The following is a 19213-nucleotide window of genomic DNA, read 5'->3' as shown; positions in this document are numbered from 1 at the left end:
ACTCCCAGATGACAATGAAGGGATCTGACAGCTCAGAGAACCATGGAGAGAGAAAGGTGGACTGAGGGGTCTGGTTAATACTGCATCTACAAAAATAAAAGCTTCCATCGTTTAAAAAGTGTGTTCAACCAAGCCTCTTCAAGAGAACACGATTGTGGGGTGTGTGACCCTATCTGTGGAGGTTACAGGCTAATCCAAAAGGACCCATTGGCAGCAAAGCAAGTGTTTGTTGGTTGTTCATACGCAAGTTTTTATTAATCCTACGTTCACCGGCTCCCCAAAAAAGCAGTGTTGGGCAAGTTTTCATAACTGTTTATTCATTATAAATAGTAAATATTTACTGCACTTTTTACATGAAAGACATTTTTACAACACATTGTTGTTGGTTGAGGTTGCAACACAAAGATAGTACTGCTCTTGACCCATCACCCTCTACGACCAACGCGTGAACTAAACTGGAACTACGTCTAGTCTCACTACCCCACTACAACATTGTTCCTAACTCTAAAGGGAATGTATTTGTGCCTACCTCGTTCATGGTTCCAAGAAGAGAAAGAAATAAATAACACTGCTTTCCACCTTTTCGTTCCTCTTTAACAGCTTGAAAAAACAAATTTATTGACATTCTAAAATGTCACCACACAAACGTATGTAAACCTCAGTTCCTATAATCTTTCCATATTGGATATCCTTGTATAATTTAAAAGTACATGAGAGCCACGTGGACATTTCTGCTCTTGCCCTGCCTTTCATAGAAAAGAGAAGAATGTAAACGTCGTCATTGTAAAAGCATGATTCTCAAACATGGTCTCTAGTCAAAAGGAGCAAGCTGGGTGTTGGTTGTCCATTAAATGGCGAACATCATGCATTCTACCGCAATGAATCATGGGCTGCGAAAATAAAGCACCTGCAAAAATATAGTTCTGACTCTGTTTCTACGGCCCTGGCCATTGCCAAAGCATCCGTGAGGTACACAGTATTGCACACCGATAAGCAGCTGTGGGAATGCTCGTCACTTCCTCTCCACCATGCCCCCTCCCCCCACCCTGGCCAGGTTGGCTTCAAAATGAAAATGAACTGGGAAAATGTCACATACCTCTCCCCACACCGAGAAAGAAAACAAGCTTTTTCTTCCCATTATCCCATATCCTGTTTGCAAGGCTGTCCGCCCTGCGACATTTATTGACAACTGGGTTACAAATGAGGATAAGATCACAAATAATTTATTTGGGAGGTCCTTTACATCTAGTCTAACTTCCTAAAAAATGGTGCCATTTATTTTTATATCAATTTCCAGTGTGTAAAAAAGTCAAGGATTCCTCCATTCCTGCTTCATTAGGTGAGCAGTTTTAAAATTGTATGTCAGCATTGAACATCAAACATGTTATACTTTAGAGTACTCTCCAACTATATTTTAGAACATTCTGCTTGCCTGAACCAGTCCAGATAAATCTCACACACAGAGACACACACACATGCGCACGCACACACAAATGGAATGTTTTAGCTCCTTGATCATCAGCACTAAAGAGTTGGGGTATTTGATGTGTAGCCATGTTAAATCATTGCCTTAAAATGTTGCATTTGTCTTTTCACTGTTCCAGGCCTTCCTTTCTTCTACTGCTTTTGTCCAATATGTTCAAAAAATTTGAAACCAACTACTGGAGAAAAAAAATCAATCACTCTTCTCTGCCTCCTGGTGAGACTGCCCCCCAAAAAGATGATTTTTTTTTTTCTGAGAAGATTCTTCACGTGTAGGCTGTGGAGACCGGAAACAGGGCCAGTTTTAGCTCCAGGTGGACAGTTCACTTATGCGATATCTGGCTTGAGATAATGAAAGGCACCTGTAAGGAAACACACGTAGCTTTTTAGGTCAGGCTAGGACAATTCACAGCAAGGGGCAAAATCAGCTACAGGCTGACAATGTCATATTTAATACCGTGGTATCAAAGGATCGAGACTAATATTTTTATTCCTGAGACAAGTTTGACACAAGTCTGTGTCCTTGGGATTATACCCCATATGATCCTTGAGCTGACCTCATTAAGAACATGTGTTTCTAATACCAGGGGTTATTTCATTTTGGCCAACCCTTGTGTTTTACCTAGTGGCAATCGGGCTTCACATCGCGGCAATTAATAACCGCAAGATGTTGTTGACATCAGTTAAGAAAATAACGATACAAGGGAGCCCTTGCTGGAACAGAAGGCGGGCTCTGCCACAATACTGATACTGGGATGTCAGGCCTAATCATGCCGCCGCCACCGCCGCCGCCGCCGCAGCCCCTTTCTTGAGTAAGGGTTGAGATTTTTCATCCTGTCAGGAGTCATTAGCCCCAGAGAGACCAAGGCTTACTTTGTCCATACTGCCCATATTGGTAGCCTGTGACAGGGTCCATACTGTAGCCCGTGGTGCTATAGGTGGGTGGACAGTAGGACTGTGATGTTGGCAGACTGTCCAAGCTCTTCATATGGTCTAGTCTCTGACTGCAGCTGGCCGACACCGTGGTGGTAGGTTCCAGGCCCCCGGTGAGAGGGGAGAGAGCGTAATCGGTCTGGGGCTGATGGGGTACGCCACCGTGGTTGGTCAGGAGTCCCATTACCTAAAATAAACAGGCAGATTGGGAAGAAGTAAGAATGCAGAGGACCAGATCGTAGCTGAGAGCTGAAAGGATAACTGGAGAAGTCCCATCTTTATTTCTTTGGGAAATCTGCTCACACAGGGCTGTCCAGAAGACACTGACCACAATGCAAAGGGACTTGGACACTGCATCATGCCCAGTGATAACCATCTGACTTCAGTTTCAGAAAAAGGAAAGGTGGGGCAGGGAGGGAGCAGGGGGAGGGAGGGAAAAGAAAAAGAGGTGGAAAGAGCACCTCACCATGCCTCTAGCAATAAAATCGGTCTAGAATTTCAAAGAAGGGACAGAAGGATGGAGGGAGAAATTATATCTGTTGATATAGAACACTGGCTAATCATATATTACATCTGGAAGTTTCACATGTGATTTTAAACAGACATTAGCTTATGTATTTTTTTTTTTAATTCAACGGATTCAGGGGCGCCTGGGTGGCTCAGTCGTTAAGCGTCTGCCTTCAGCTCAGGTCACGATCCCAGGGTTCTGGGATCGAGCCCCACGTCCGGTTCCCTGCTCCACAGGGAGCCTGCTTCTTCCTCTCCCTTTGCCTCTCCCCCTGCTTGTGCTCTTTCTTGCTATCTCTGTCACTATCTGTCTCTATCAGATAAATAATTAAAATCTTTAAAAAAATTAAAAAAAAATAAAAATCAACGGATTCAAATGAAATTCTTTTCATGTATTTTAAGATGCCAGTGTCTATTCTCACAGTGTTCCCTCTCAAGAAAGTTCCTCTCCCTATCTTGGCCATCCCTAAGTAATCAGAGATAATTACTCCTTCCCTGATGCTCCTGGGTGCTTTACTCATCCCTCCCACTGTGCACTCATGACTTTGGTCACCTACTTTGAATTATGAGAGTTTTGAGGGCAGTAACCTAACTCACCTTTATATTCCTAGCACCCAACGTGGTACTTGACACATATTACCTACTGAGGAAGGAAGAAGGGAGGGAGCGAGGGAGGGAGGGAAGGGAGAGAGGAAGGGAAGGAAGGAAGCGAGGGAAGGAGGGAAGGAGGGAAGGAGGGAAGGAAGGAAGGAAGGAAGGAAGGAAGTAAAGGAGGGAGGGAGGGAGGAAGGAAGGAAGGGAGTGCTAAAGAACTCTCCAAGTAACTGCCTCCACTCCCTGCCTTTTCATTTCTTATCAAAACATTTCATATATGAGAAGGTGTTAAAAGGGAAAGAAAAGCCCGAAATACAAGCATATTCTAAAAACTCTGTTCAGTTTTGTAAATAACCCTGGAAAGCAAGAAAACTTTAAGAAACAAAAACAAAACAAAACAACCACCACCTTGCGATTAACAAGCCAACTTTCAGATCGCACAGGGAAGTGTTCTGAAAACTCAAGCTCGCTGACCCTTAGAGCTCCTGGGGATGGAAGTTAAGTGGCTAACTAATTTGGCAGCTGGAAAACTGCCCCGGGAGAGCAGGAGTGATTCTTCTCAACTTCGTACCATCTAGCGGCAGGGGTCAAGAAACAACTGCAAGAAGAGATGGGGACAGTGTGAAGAGCCTGTTTACCAAGCATTTCAGGCGGGAGCCACAACCGCACACACGGCCACCATCTCCCTGCTGGGTTTGGCGGAGTTTGAAGCATAGAGAGGGAAAGTTACAAATACGAGCGAGAGGAGAGGGTAGCGGTGAGCCCCAAGCCATGACTCTGGCCTCACGCTGTCCGCCCAGGTCATTCAGGCCACAGACTCCTGGGTGGAGGGGGTCCAGCAAGGCGGGAGAGAGGGCCTAGCCTTGCATCCCAGAAAAGACATCTTAAATTAGATTCCAAAACCAGGGACGCCACCACCCCCTTTGGGAATGGTCTGCATCCGCCTCCTATCTAAACAAAATCTTCTTGAAATGCGGCTTTAAACTGATCTACATGTTCTGTTAGCCCCAAGAGACAAAAGTGGGGGGTAGGTCTGCTTAACCACCTTCTATGGATGACCCTTTCTTCCTCTACTTTAACAAGCCACCAATTTCCCCCACCTTTCCCCTGAAGAGCTAGTCTCTGTTTCCTCGTCTGCCTTTTCGTTTGAGTTGTGTGTGCGAGCATGTGGGAAGTGGGGGGCCAGTGTGTGGAAAGCAACACAGCAATACCCAAATTTTTAAAGATGTTCCAGGGGATCTAAATTTTCTTTGAGTTACGTGGTGAAATAGCTTTTTAAAAAGCCTTTAAAAACTACTTATATTCTAAAAAAATAATCATACGTGACAGAGCATCGTTTTATTTTACTAGAGATTTGGGGAAAGTGAGAGTCACAAAATAAAGAGCCAGTAGATTCTCGGAGCTCCAGGAGGGTGGGGAGTCACCAAAACGTGGGGCTCTTCATGGGCCCTCCCCGACGCTGTTTATAGTAAGTTAATTTCTTCATTTTCTCATTTAAAAAACTTGAACATAACTCAGAATGCATTTAAGTTATTTCCTGAATGTTCTTCCATCTACATGTTTTGTTTTTTCTTTTTTCTTTTTTTTTTTTTTGGCCTTTCAGTTTGTATAGATGATTTTACATACATATATCTGGAAAATTCAAAAAAATGCTACTGATGTACTAATTTATTAAGTATTTTATTTCAGCCCAAATTATTCAGGCATGTCTACCAGAAGAAAAGGATCTAAAATAGAGGTTGTTCAATGCCTAGCCTACCCCTTTCACGTCAGGGGTATCTCTTTGTGTACTGGCCTGATGAGCAAGAATGGATGGGAAAAATAAAAATATGACAAATGTGACCGTGTCAATGAAAGGGAGTTCATGACATAGGGCACAAATATTTTATTGCAAATAAACTGTGCTAAATAAAAACAAACACTTAGCAAAAGCAATTTTGTAATTACATTAATCCCAAGAAGAAAAAATGGCCAATGGAACTGGGATAAAATGGAATTACATTTAAATTAATACTACCCTTCATGAAAATACTTACTTGAAACTTAGTTATCATTATATCACTTTAAGGGAGAAATGGAATTCTCGATACACAATTATAGTTGAAGAGCAAGAGCAAACTGTTATTCAAAACATGCACACTCTCTCATGAGCTACATGTACATTTTTGTGGTAAACTTATTTTTTTAATCCTCTGCCATATATTTCTTGTTTGCCTTAACTTTGAAAGCAGTAATGATTTTGTCCGTGGGAGAAAAACATGAAGATCCTAAAAGAGAAGCAATGAGTCCTTCCTGAAAGCCAAATTCAGCTTCTGGTTCTGCAACTTGGTGCAGCTGCTGAATTAGAAAATACTTGAGGAGACAAGACTGGAATCTAGGGCCTAGAAATATATCTCCTGGAGGATGGAGAAGACATAGTAGGATCTGCCAGAGTCCTACTCCTGGGCAACAGAAAGTTGCTGGGTGAATGGAACAGGAGGGACCCATCTTGGGTCTTCCTTTCAGTATTGCCTGTGTCCTACACAAAAAGCCAGGGACCGTTTCCGCATGATCAAGAGCCCTTAGCTCAGCAGCCCAGTACCTGCAGTGGCTAATGTGAAAACTGAAAAGGACCAGAGACCAGTCATCTTTGCTCCCTTTGACTTCCCCGACAGAGCCCAGGAGACAGACATTCTTCCCACAAGTTCTTATTTCCACTGTGATGGTCACATATTGTCCTCATGATTTCTTTCTCGAGAATTGTATAAGGATGGGCGAGAGGTACTAATATTTTCCTACAGGTGGCCCGAAATGGAAATTAACAAATGATTAGAAACAATCATTTATTCCAATATTTCACATGGAGAAAACTTGAGAAATATACATCTTTTTAATAACTTCTAATTTAAAAAAATGAAAGGAAATCTGTTTTGGAAAATAAAATAGTGAATATGTCAATACAAAATGCATTACTTTCCCCTAACATAATTTAAAACCTCAAGTCTCTATGGAAGGGTCCCATTACACTTTTATGTACATTTCTTTAAAAGCTATTTTGTATTTCATGTGGTTCAAGGGAAGCTATGGAAATTTCTTTTCGCTGCACAAAGAATTTGGTAAACGAACTTCTTAGAACTCCCCCCATAATATGGTTATGGAAGGACTTCCGGTCATATTTTCTTTCTAAGAATATTGTCGCAGTTTCTTTTATACATGCATTTTCTGACAGTAATTTGTCATTCAAAGCCTAAAATAAAATCTTCATTTGTTGTAAAATGGGGTTCTTTCCCCCCCTCATAAACCATTAGTGAGCTGTTTCTACGACAGGACTGGCATTTCTGCCTGATTTTTTTTTTTTTTTTTTTAAATTTGGGGTTGAGAGAAGCATAGCCGCAGGTTCTCACAAAAAATTTCAAAGAAAAATAAATAAACTCAGGGCTAATCATTTCTGTCTATGGGACACCAACCACACTCTTACTAAATGCCAGATAAGTCCAGGAGATGCGATGACCAAGAAGAATTTTCCTGTCATAAAGATCTCTGTTCTGTCCCACTGGGAAGGGGTATAGGAGGAAGATTTCACACTGAGTACAACTCCTAGGTGAGGCGTCTGAAAAAACATTAAGTATATTTCTAAATTGTTACCTCCAAAAACACTTCCCGGACACTGTTTCTAAATTGTTTCATGGATAACCTTTTTAAAAAATCCAAAGCCTTGGAATCGTGTCAACACTTGTGCTAATCCTTCCATCATTCGAATTATTAGAGACATTTTCGAAAGATCTCTTTAAGGTCATTCTCAAGTTTCAGAATTCCAAACAGGTTGTTTAAATCTTGATTGGAAGATTATATGGTTCAGGAAAAAAACTAACGCTTTACAATTGCTTCATGCCATCTTTCTCTTGAATTAATTTTCCTATTGGAAGAGTAAATATAAAAGATAAAAACTACAGACCAAATGAAGATTTACATTCAAAACAATGAGTCTGGAAAATATTTGTCTTAGCCTAAGTGTTATGGTTTTGCTGTCAGTTGAAAGGGCTCAAAGCTAATCAGAAATCTCAAATATTTAGCAAATTATGGTGTACATCTTGGTGTGTCTTTTTTCCTTAGTAGGAATCCTGGTTCGTGTCTTTACTTTCTTTTTTGTTCTTAAGTAATCAGATGTTCTTGTGATTTAACATGCAATGATATACATTTCTGTATATTTTAGAAAACATAGCTGTGAAATATAGCTACGTATGATATGAAGGGGTTTGGTTTTTGGTTTTTTTTTTTTGGTTTTTTTTTTTTAGCTTCTACCTTCCCCTCCAAAACTATATATACTGACTACATATATTCTTAATTTGGATATAACGTATTTTCAAGACCAAACAAAAATACTCGAATGTCTAAATGTTTTTTGTTTTTTGCTAACACAGATGCTGCAGGAGTAGTGTGTCTGATGGTTAAATTTCAGTGACTGTATCTTGGAGCCTGGAAAAGCCTAAATTTGAACAACTGAGAACCAGAACGTTGCCTTCAGATTCAAATGCCTTAGGAATGATCCTGCAGTTGATTAGAATCTAAATAATTAGATTTTTTGGCCCTGTCTGTTTAAAAGCTGTAAGAGGGAAGTTGCCTGAGGGCAGAAGTTTCTTTAAGGTAAGTATGGTGACCTTCTCACCCACACCCACTGTTATGGGAAGGGCATGCCTGACCTTTCTTTACCTAACCAGATAGAAAACCAGTGTTTGTAAAATGTCCAGCTAAACACATCCTTATTTTTCTTATTTTACTCCTTAGCTTACATTTTGCAAGTAGCTATGTTTAATGCATGACTCAAGAGTATGAGTGCCAGACAAGTGCGGTTCATATGCTACATGGACTTCTAAGTTTTATTTGTAAAGAGCACAGTAAGTACTATCTCAGATAAATTCTGAGTCATAGAAGTGATTTAATCTCCAGCGCCGTGACCAATCACAGAATAACTTTTATTTCCTCAATTCTTTAGAGTACCTATTTCTCAACAGAGCTAAGCTGTTAAATTAAAAGCAATATTCTTTAGGCACTGCTGACTAAAACAGAAATCCAGGTAAAGACTCAGCATAGAAATGGCGTGCAATAATGATATGTATACAAACACACACACACACGCACATACATATTGTTTACTTCTAGCCAGTGATGATCATGTCCATCTATTATCAATAAAATAAAGCCCATTAAGAAAAAGCTTACTGCACCCAAATGAAAAAGGATGCCAGTTAATACAGTTGGTATTTGACTATTTTAGACCCACCATGGGTCATAATAAAATTCTCATATGTTTTAATTCATTTACGCATGCTTGCATTTAATATGCTTTGTGACCATGTCTACAATTAATATGATTTATGAGAAAAGAACATGTGCAATATTGGGGGTAGGGGGGTAGAGCATCGACTTTTCTTCTTCTATGAATGAAAAATATAACAAAACAGCTCAAGGAAAATTGTTGGCTGTTAGCATATTAAGATGGACTGACAGAGCCCTGAATAAACTTGAGGGAGTTAATGATATCCTCTTATCTGACCCTGACACATTTGCAGCATGTAATTTACAGAAGCTCTGTCCAGGGAATCTTGACAAATGCTCCTAACAATGTCAGGGCAATGTTCCATTCTAATGTAAAACAGATGTGGGTCAGATACCCTCATTCATCACTTAACGCAGAGAGTCTCAAACTCTCTCTGGAAGGAATGGCATTACCTGCTGTTAACTCTTCCCACCACCACAGCAGTCCCCCCAAAGGTAAGCACTCAAACCCATCACCACTTCAAAAATCTGCCTGAACACGTGACTGTGGAAAATCAAACCTATATCTTGCTTTAATTTCATGACGACTTCAGGACATGTTTGCCAAATATTAATTGACCCTCTGGGACCTGGGATTCCAAATCTAGAAAGGGAAAAGCTCTACACTTGGCCATCCCACAGTACTTCGGGGTGATGGATTAAAACTTCATTTCTAATTGCCCATAAAGTAAACCTGCATTCAAGGAACTGCGGGGCTGATTCAACATCGTGACCACTCATAAATGCACATCTTGCTGCACTTTAACTGCCCAGCTCTAAGATTCATGCACACACACACACACACACACACAAAAACTTACAATAAACTAGAAGTCCACGCTGGCTTTTAGAAAGAAGGACCTAAACTCTGCCCCTCTAAACAAAAGATGTTGGGTTACACTGTATTCTCTTTCCCCTGAGATTTTCCCTTCCACTAACGCTCTAACAACACGAGGACAGACACGCCAGCCCACTAAGGGAGGACAACAGTGGCCCATCTCGACAAGGAAATCCTTTCTTTCTTCCAGACCAGGTGTGATGTAGGCAAATATCTCTACGGCTGCCCAGAGTCAAGGTCCTAAGACTCCATCAACTAAATGCCTAAGATCACAGAAAAGAAGCTTCCCTATCCTTCTCTTCATGGGAAAGAAGGTATGTTCTCAGAGTAAAGAGTCAACTGATAAGACAAGTGATACTAATTTAATGAGTAGATGTCAAGAAGGCTATTTCTATTAACCATGGGAAAGCAGAGGACAGCCTTGCAAAAGTCTAAGAATGAATATATCCTTTAGGAAATGTGTTCTGGCCTGTTTCACAGGTTTTATGGTAAAGCAGAATAAGCATCCATCCAAGATGCATGGAAATTTGCAGTAACTCTTACAGATATGGGACATCTGAAATTACAGTATTCCAAAAACCAGAAGCTACTACCCCACTAAGCTAAAATCCTATGTACCTCGATTCCCTCCCTGACCCAATTCCAGGGATACTGAGCCAATAAAGATGTTGTGTTGCTTTTCTACCTGAAAATTTACTTATGGCTTTGATCATAAATTGGACAGTGGCTATGTCTCCTATTGCACAGGAAACTGATGTTTATGCTGGAAACATCTAGGGCCCACAGTGAAACCACTTACACAGTTCTTTGAGCTACAGAAACTAAATCTGCTCCTACAGGTCTTGCCAAAGTAGCATCTTTGTAATTTAGTGATTAAAAGAATATTCCCCAATTGGTAACTCAAAATTACTTGGTTAGATTGTCCCTTACTTTCTAAGACCTCTCCATTGTACCTGCTGTCTTACTAAGTCTATTCTTTACTGAAGAGAGAAGCATAGTATTTATCAGATTCGCTTACCTTTGAGGTATCCAGTACCATAGAAGCTGGCTGTAGATTTTTTAAAAATGTGTCCATGTCAATATTGTATTTCAGTAAATCGAAATAAGAATAAGAAAAGGAAACCATCAGGATGCCCCTATCCTTTCCCCACTCCTAGCCCCATGGAATAAAGGACCGTTGGCTCTTATTCTTGCTGTATAGTGAGTTCTTATGTTATTGTATTCTGAATTTCTCAAACAAAACCAAGTTGTGTATATCATATTTCTGGGGACTACTGTATCTCAGGCACATTACAATTCCTGCATTCTGAATGGATACCAATATTCTTTAAAATGTCTGAGTAGAACAGATGAAAACACTCCACTCCACCAAGAAACTGCCTTTCTTTCGATATTACTCAGTTTCCACATTTGCCTTCTTTGGCAGGGACAAACATAATGTTTTTGTTTTTTGTCAGAGATTCATGGGCTGTTCTGGAGTAAACAGTAGTGAAAGCCCCGTTGCATTTGTATTATTAACTCATCAAAAAGCATTTCCAAATTTCCAAAGTACTGTGTTTCTCAGCCCAGCTCTATTGGACAATTCTTTTTTGTTATCTTCCCCATTTAACAAGAAGATGAAACAGAAGCGAAGATAGTTTAAGCAACTTGCGCAAAGACATACAACTAGCAAATGGCTGATACGTTTTGGAAATCTGGTGCTTTTGACCTTGAGGCTCCTTCTTCAGGTCAATGAGTTGCATCCACATTGCAATCAAGTCACTAAACAGGAAATCTTTCCTTTCTTTATGCCCCTCTCTGCCTATCTAAACATTATTAAGCAGTTCACAACTTCTTTAAAATCACACTTTTGGGGCGCCTGGGTGGCTCAGTCATTAAGCGTCTGCCTTCGGCTCAGGTCATGATCTCAGGGTCCTGGGATCGAGCCCCGCATCGGGCTCCCTGCTCAGCGGGAAGCCTGCTTCTCCCTCCCCCACGCCCCCTGCTTGTGTTCCCTCTCTCGCTATCTCTCTCTCTGTCAAATAAGTAAAATCTTTAAAAAATAAATAAATAAAATAAAAAATAAAATAAAATCACTCTTTTGCCTGCTAAGTTTTTATACAGAGCGGGGGTACAATGTGTGGAAGGAAAAGATAACATCAGACATTACATAGAAAGAAGATTCACTGGAACACTACATCAAAAACTAATGACATAATGTATGTTGATTAAAATAACATAATAAAATAAAATTTAAAAAAAAGAAAGAAGATGCACTCATGAAGAAAAAAAAAAAGGGAAGCATTTTAGACATGGACAAATCGTGAGCGGGTCTCCATCCGTGTTTTCTCTCATTCAGCACTTCCTAGGAAATGTTCCTCAAAACTTGGTAGTTCAATACTCAACAAAAGGGCTCCATAGTTAAATCAGAAACCATGGAGCGAAACAAACATGTTTCTACACTGCAAGACTTGTCAGAGCCTTTAGTAGGCTAATGTGCCCTGGAACTTTGAAAGATAAATGGATATAATTTGTAACATTTATCAAATTGTTGGTTCAGAATCCATTTTCCCCAAACCACCTTTCAAGGAGCCCACTATGGGGAACAAGCCTTTATGATGAGGCACTGCTTGGTTCCTGGGTGTTCCAAGATGATTAAGACCTAGTACTGCTCCTTTAGAAGCTCATAGGAAAGAGGGGAATGGGTACTTTATCATATAATACAGCATGGTATGGCGTACGCATTTTCACAAGGTACAAACACACCAACGGACCTCAACAGAGGCTAAAAGAAGAAATTCTGCCTGCAAGAGTCAGAGCAGAGCTGTCACTGAACTAGAAATTTTCCTGTGGAGTCCCATATGTAGAGGCTCAGAGCTGCAGGCGGTTTTGAAATCCAAAGTTTAATTCGATTTTTTTTTTAAAGCAAGCTGCCCAAAATGAGACCTCAGTTTTTTTTGTGAGATAAGAAGATAAGTTCTTTCTTTAAATAATGCCTGCCTCCTTCATTAGTTCAGCGCCGAGGATGGGCTGCTGTCCTGTCACAGGGAAGAAATATTCCCTTCCAAGGGGAGCTCCTACCCTTTGAGTCTGCCGAATGCACTGTCTCACCACTGCCCATCTTTCTCATTCATTGATCAGAGGGAACAATGCAATCACTAACCCCAGAAACTCTAGTTCGCTGAACTCTAGCTAACTGTCAAGAGTAATTTTTAAATAGTATACTGTACATTGAAAAATACACACCTCTGATGAGACCCAGACTGTTTCACAGAAACAGATTTCTTCAGAAAAAAGAAAACAAAAAAATAGTACACAACTAATGAGTAAATCCAGTCTTCTGTGTCTGCAGTACAAAGCACACATTCAGCCCCTAATTGAATAAATATGCAAGTATTCAGATTTCTGTAGATATTGCCATTTTGCAAACGCAGTAATAAATTAAAAGCTTTACATTGCATTCCAACCACATATAAAGGGTTGATTCAGACCATTGGCCTCACACTAGAACCCAGCACTGCTTTCCTGGGCTTTTACTGACTACAAAGAAAAACTTTTTATTCTAGTAGCTTCGTTATAGACCTAGCAATCACACTCAATTTTTTCTCCCCCGATAGCTAAAGGAATTCAAATGGGCCCCCAAAACCATGGAGTTGTTGCATTTGATTTGTCCAACGTGCAAGGGAAAGTAGCTGATGGAGTTTCTCTTTAAATCAATTCAGCAGACACACAAAAAAACATAATTCAGCAAGAAAGGTTTGCTTGTGGCTCATTTCAGTGAGATGATGTAAGATTCAGTCATTGATGCTGCTCCTATCCTTCTTAAAAAAAAAAAAAAAAAAAAAGGAGATTTGGGCCAAATAGTTGTTTCTTGCAAAATTCTCCCAATCTGTAACTAAACTCAAGAGGCTGCGGCCAGAGCTGACATAAACCAGGGCTCGCCTCCCCTTCTTTAAGGGGAGCAACCACAGCCTTCAGAGAAAAACCAAAGGCAGTGGGTCAATTACAGCCTGCACTGATTCAACAAATGGATTAGCAGCAATGTTTCCACCGCCGAGCAGAACATCTCGAAAACTTAGCACGGTAGAATGGAAACATGCAAATGGTCCGCAGTTATTCTGCTGTAGCTGAAATGGGCTCATTTGTGATCATAAACATCCTGGAGCCTTCGTAAACATGTGAGGCTGTGGCCCTGGCTTTGAGCTCATGGGCTGCTTCAGAAATGAAACAGAAGGAAGGAAGCTCAAGCTTTGGAGGGGCTGCCCCTTTGGCATGGAACGTCTCTCTGTCCAAGCTCTGTTTGACACCCAACCAATTTCTTTAATCAAAATCACTCCTCTTTCCTCCACAGGTGAATTTCTGGAAAGCATCAAGGGAAGGAAGTGCCTCTGTTGGGAAACAGACTGGTGGTGGCAGGACACCTGCTTGTCTGGTTCTTCGTAATGACAAAGGAGGGCCGAGGGCGCCGAGTCTGTACCCTGGGTGTGAAATGGACAAAACAAATGGCCTGGCATCGAGCAGCTTTTGCATGTGGGCCCGAAAAACGGCCAGAAAAATAGCTCTCCTGAAACAGGAGCCGGCCCCCCGACCAGGGTAAACCTTACCACTTTTCCATGGATCGACAGTACGAAAAAAGGTCAAGGAATTACCATGCCACAGTGAAAAAGACTTCTCCTTCTATGAGACCAAGAAGTACCCATCACAACCATTCTTAAAGATGATACTGCCTCCACGTAACAAGCTGATCCGCAGTAAGCCCTTATTCCTTCGCTGGACAAAAGACCCATCATCTTGCCTTGCAGCTAAGGAATCTGAGATCATTGTGAACACTGTGGTGCAAAAAATGACAAGCAAAATCAAAAAGCCGTCTTGAGTTTTGTGTACACATATTAACACTTAAATGCTTCTCCCTAATAAGTGTCGGGATTAACAAATGTTTGTGAAAAGAAGCTGTGCTGAGCAATTGAAATCTGATTTGAAATGGAACCACAACGGACTAATACATATATGCATGAAATGAAGAAGTACCCTAATAAGCGTGGCTGCCACCAAATATGCAATTTACATACATTACACACTAATAATCTCAAGTTTAATATTATTCTTTAAAAGCAACTGGATGGGTAGGTTGAGTTCAAGGTTGTCTTTTGTAAAATGTGGATAAGAACAGAGGTTGATCCCGGTTGTCCGCTGCCATTAACCACCGTCTTGTTAGTACGACGATCTATCTGCTCTTTCTTGGGTCCATCCCATCCCCACAGAGCCATGATCCAGCAACCCGACCGAATAGATGCATGGTCCACGGGCTTGAAGAGATGTGCAGACCTACGCTTTGTTCCTGAGGTGGTGCGCGGCGAGCAAACGTTCAAGCATTTTTAAGCCTGGTACACAAGGCTTTATGAGAATTTTTTCTTTCCTCAGTAGATTACCCATGAAATAGGACAGGTGTACTGGTTATTCAATTACAGCCTATCCAAGACCTAGACGAAAATGTGAAACGAGGCCTCAGAGCATAGCTTTTACCATAGGGATTTATTAATAACAGTTAAACTTTCCTCAAAACAAAACTTTTTTTTGTAATTTAAGCCCATTTTCTTATTTTGTCATTGGTTTCACTCATAAACCAGAAACGAAAATCTGCCCATCTGCTCTAAACATAAAATGTGTTCATAATAATCCAGATTTATACCAAATGTATTTTTAAGTATTGCCGAATTGAGAGAGTACTCAAAATTTACGGCCTCTGAGGTTGCAAAGATGACTTCCTCTTTTTAAGGAAGAAAATGCTTAAAATGAACGTAAGAAAAGCTCAGAAAACTTCTTGGATATCAAATGGCTCCGTTAGAAAAAAAATGTCAGTGATATAAGAGTAAATGAATCAAAACCATATGGATCAAATTTTCCCTAAAATACACAGTTTGAAAAATTAAGGAGGAAAAGTGCTTGGCAAAATGTGTTTTAGGTTTTACCAAACCCAAAACATTTGAAGAATCATTTGCAATGGTTGATGAACCCTAAATGCAGCCAAGTTGGCCCATTTTTGTATACAACATAACAGTAAAAAAAAAAAAAAAAAGCTTTCTAGAAACCATGCAACCCCACTGATACCGTATTTCACTCAAGAAATCATTAGAAGCTGTCACCAAAAACTGTGGCGATTATAGCCATGGGATGGGGGTGGAGCATGAAATGATAAAAGTTTGTTAAATTAATTGGCCTTGTTTTTTGGGTTTGGTTCTGTGTGTTCTGGACGTGGGGGAGCAGTAGGGTAGTATTTCTTGCAGAGCAAAGTTAATTGGAAGAACATGGGCCAAATGTTAATTAGTCTCATGTCTTAAGCATATGGTAGGATTTCCCTGGCGCTCTGTATTTCAAGTCAGCATTCCTTCTTCTCTCCTCCATGTGCAGCAAGGTGCTGGGAACGTGCCATCTGGGTCTGGAGGGAAAATACATGGTCTCTATTTCCCTGTGTTCTTTCTCTATGGTCCCCACACCAAGAGAACACAACCTTTCCAAAGAAGGCTGCTACTGCAGGGGAAAGCCCTCACTAGAGTGACTTGAATGGTCTTCTCAGAATCTGTTTGTCATTCAGTATGAGAAGGCCCATCTCCTACAAGAGTTATGTGGTTCAGACGAAATGCAATTCAGAGACAACAGAAAAGGTTGAGGTCATAGCCTATCCCCTCTGTCACCCATCCCTGGGACTCTTGTGTCAGATTACCCCAACAGATCCAGCCTCTGGGAGAATGTGGAGCCAACCCCTATATTTGGTGAAGCCTTTGGACGAGGCCCGCAGGAAAATCAGGGCGAATATCAGTGCCGGAGCCTATGGAAGACTCACTAGACCATTACGCTTCTTCAGCAAGCAAAATGTGTCATTTGTGTTTATACGAGAATTCGTAACAACTGGAAGAGAGAGATTTTGGGCTCTTAAGTCTGCCGGCAGTTCACCCTGCCATTTAGATGATTGTGTGGCAGTAGTCTCAGTTTTTCCACAAGAAAAATGGCCATATTCTTCAGATATAGTTACTGATTCCCTCAGAACAAGATAAACTTGAGGAAGGATATGCCCAAAGTTTCTAAAAGTTTTTGTCAATATTCTGATCTTTTGCCAAAATACATGTCAGTCTATTGCTGCTCAAATCTGACCAGCCAGACAGGTGTGATCTCCTACATCACTGTTTTACCCCTCTCATGAAGCTGAGACCCTCCCTGAGAAAAGCACTGAGGGCATTTAAAAGAAATACCCTTGGGCTGATGGCTCTGATTCCAAGCTTTAGAGGAATCTTGGTTTGAGGGAGCACATATGTCAGAGACTCCAGAAGATTACCAACTAAAAGACACACACACACAGAGAAGCAATTCTCATGAGATCCAAGTCTGAACGGCCAGCCCCACTAGAAAGAAAGTCGAATGCAATGCACACATTATTTTGAACATGTCAAAGAGCCTCCACTGAAAAGATCTACAATGAATTGACTGAAACAACTCAAAAGCCTCTAGATCCAATTCCATGTAAGTTAGTTGGTGGGGAAAGGCCAATGCTGAAATGTAAAGATAGAAAGCAACGTGGAAAGGTATATACACTATTATGTCAATTATATTTTTTTAGAAGGTGTGAGACCCAAAAGAGCTGGAAGGCAATATGTAAAAATACTAACAGAGGTTGCCCAGGGGAATTTCTTTTTTCTACTCTGAAGACACTTAATAAATTTTTTTTCTATGTTCTATAATAACCATGCAGTTATTATATTATTATTAATAATAACCTTTATTATTGCGGGAAGTTAAAAGATTGATAGGAAAAGTGTGTAAAGCCAAAAAGCATGTAAACAGCATATTAGCAAAAAGAGTGTCACTTAACCTGAACCCAAAAGTTTTGAAAACTCATCTCTACTCGATGATTTTAAGATGTGATGAAAGCCCCCTCCCTCTAGTTTTCAGAAAACCTGTTCCCTCTCTGCCCAACCACGTGCTCTCATGGGGGCGATCCTAGCCTATGAGCCAAGGGTCCCAGGTTCCAGCCCCAATTCTCTCTCTAGCGCCTGGTGGTCTGCAGCAGACCTCAAGCTCTCTGAGCCTTGGTTGACTCATCCGCATATTAGATGTCCAGAGAGAAGCAGAGGAAGTGGAGGGGGAAAGGAAGAGGAGAAATAGTAAGATCAGTTCCATTTGGAATATCATATGATCCAATCTATTAATAAGCCCTTCCCTATAATCAGCAGTAAGACTGAAGGGCCTTTCTTTCTCTCTTCTTTAGTTAACAGGTAAACCAGGTTGTTCGAAGTGGGCTCTTATCTTCGAATTTTCTTTAGGATATTCCTAATAAAGCCAGACAATGAAAAGTAGGGTTGGTCCCCCCTTGCTTACATAGAGGCAGTCCTGAGAAGTGATAAACCCCAAGGCTCTAGAAAGTTCCAATTTCCAGTTCTCCTACTCTGTTGTTTTTTCAACATGTTTGGCGTGATTCTGGTGTACTCATCATCTTTTGTCCCCCGACTCTGCCTAAAGAAATAAGGAGGAACTTCATTATATTATCTGTCCCTTTCCTAACTCGCTGAGGATGCTACAAGTACTGAGACAATATGGATTCCTAGTGGTGGTTTCAGGAGGAAACGTATGGTAGAAATGCAAAATATCCGGGATATGTACAGAGTAATAAGTAGGAAATTAACCTGATACGTAAGAGCATAATAAAGAAATACAGGAAGAGCTGCCTGTGGGATTTTCCATTGCTTGATACTGGAACAATTCCCACCCTACTGCCAACTCTGGAATCATAAAATCAAAGATGAACAGTTTCAAGATTAAGTGCCAGTGACTCCAACTATGTAATACTAACAGAACAGAATAGAATCAAATAGAATACACTTATTATAACATACAAGCTCATACACTTACAAGAAACTAGGACCTTCACTTCGAGAATACAGATCCATGTCATTATTTCTGTTCTGATTAGACACAAAAGAAATGCCAAGGGAGTCCTGGGTCTCACCTTGCAGAAGCAGTATAGGGTTAGTTTACTTTTTATGAAAACTTTCAACCCAATCTTGTTCAAAAAAGCTCTGCTATGGCCCCAGACAACTGATGTTAAAAACCGCCGAGATAACTACTTCTGATGTTCCTTCTAAACTGTGGAAGAGGCTTATATGCTATAAATCTGGGCATTTTGAAGAGGAATCTACTAATATAAGTCCATGATTTTCATGCAAAATCACACTCACAAATGCCAGCACTTGGAAATTAAATTTATTAAAGTCCTGTAGGAAGACACGTTCATTGTTTTCATGTTGTTACTTTTCGGCCGAGGTTTAAAGCCACCTCTCATTTCTTATCCCAGGATGTGCTATAGGAATCTATGAAACTTAATTACATTGACTGTTACAAAAAAGGATTTATGAACTTTTGCCTTTAGGCAGAAATGTTTATTTCATTGCCTTTGCTATTCATTCTTTTCAACTCCGACGGCTTTGAACTTTTCAGCTGCGCAGAGTTATCACCGTTGTGCAGAGCCCAGGAACTGCACTCCCAAGACGCAAACCACAAGTGGAAGAAAACGAAGAAGGCAAAGATATAGGAGCC

General features: G+C 40.6%; 1 protein-coding gene across 3 annotated transcripts in view; it reads right to left on the bottom strand.

Moving 5' to 3' along the window:
- Positions 1–1809: 1809 nt before the first annotated feature.
- The window catches only part of PAX3 (paired box 3), a 93890-nt gene continuing 76486 nt past the window's right edge, over positions 1810–19213 (bottom strand). For all 3 annotated transcript variants that reach the window (XM_028105301.1, XM_088022025.1, XM_028105302.1), the window contains exons 8-9: positions 2356–2602; positions 1810–1844 (exon numbers count right to left, since the gene is read on the bottom strand). In XM_028105301.1, coding sequence (XP_027961102.1) covers positions 1810–1844; positions 2356–2602 — 282 coding nt within the window. The remainder of the gene's footprint in view (positions 1845–2355; positions 2603–19213) is intronic.

This window comes from Eumetopias jubatus, unplaced genomic scaffold (genome assembly GCF_037043125.1).
Source record: "Eumetopias jubatus isolate StellerSeaLion01/CBP00866 unplaced genomic scaffold, mEumJub1_p1.0 scaffold_3, whole genome shotgun sequence".
NCBI classification, from domain to species: domain Eukaryota; kingdom Metazoa; phylum Chordata; class Mammalia; order Carnivora; family Otariidae; genus Eumetopias; species Eumetopias jubatus.
Note: the sequence above shows the minus strand (reverse complement) of the source record. Positions and strands in the feature narration are given on the sequence as shown.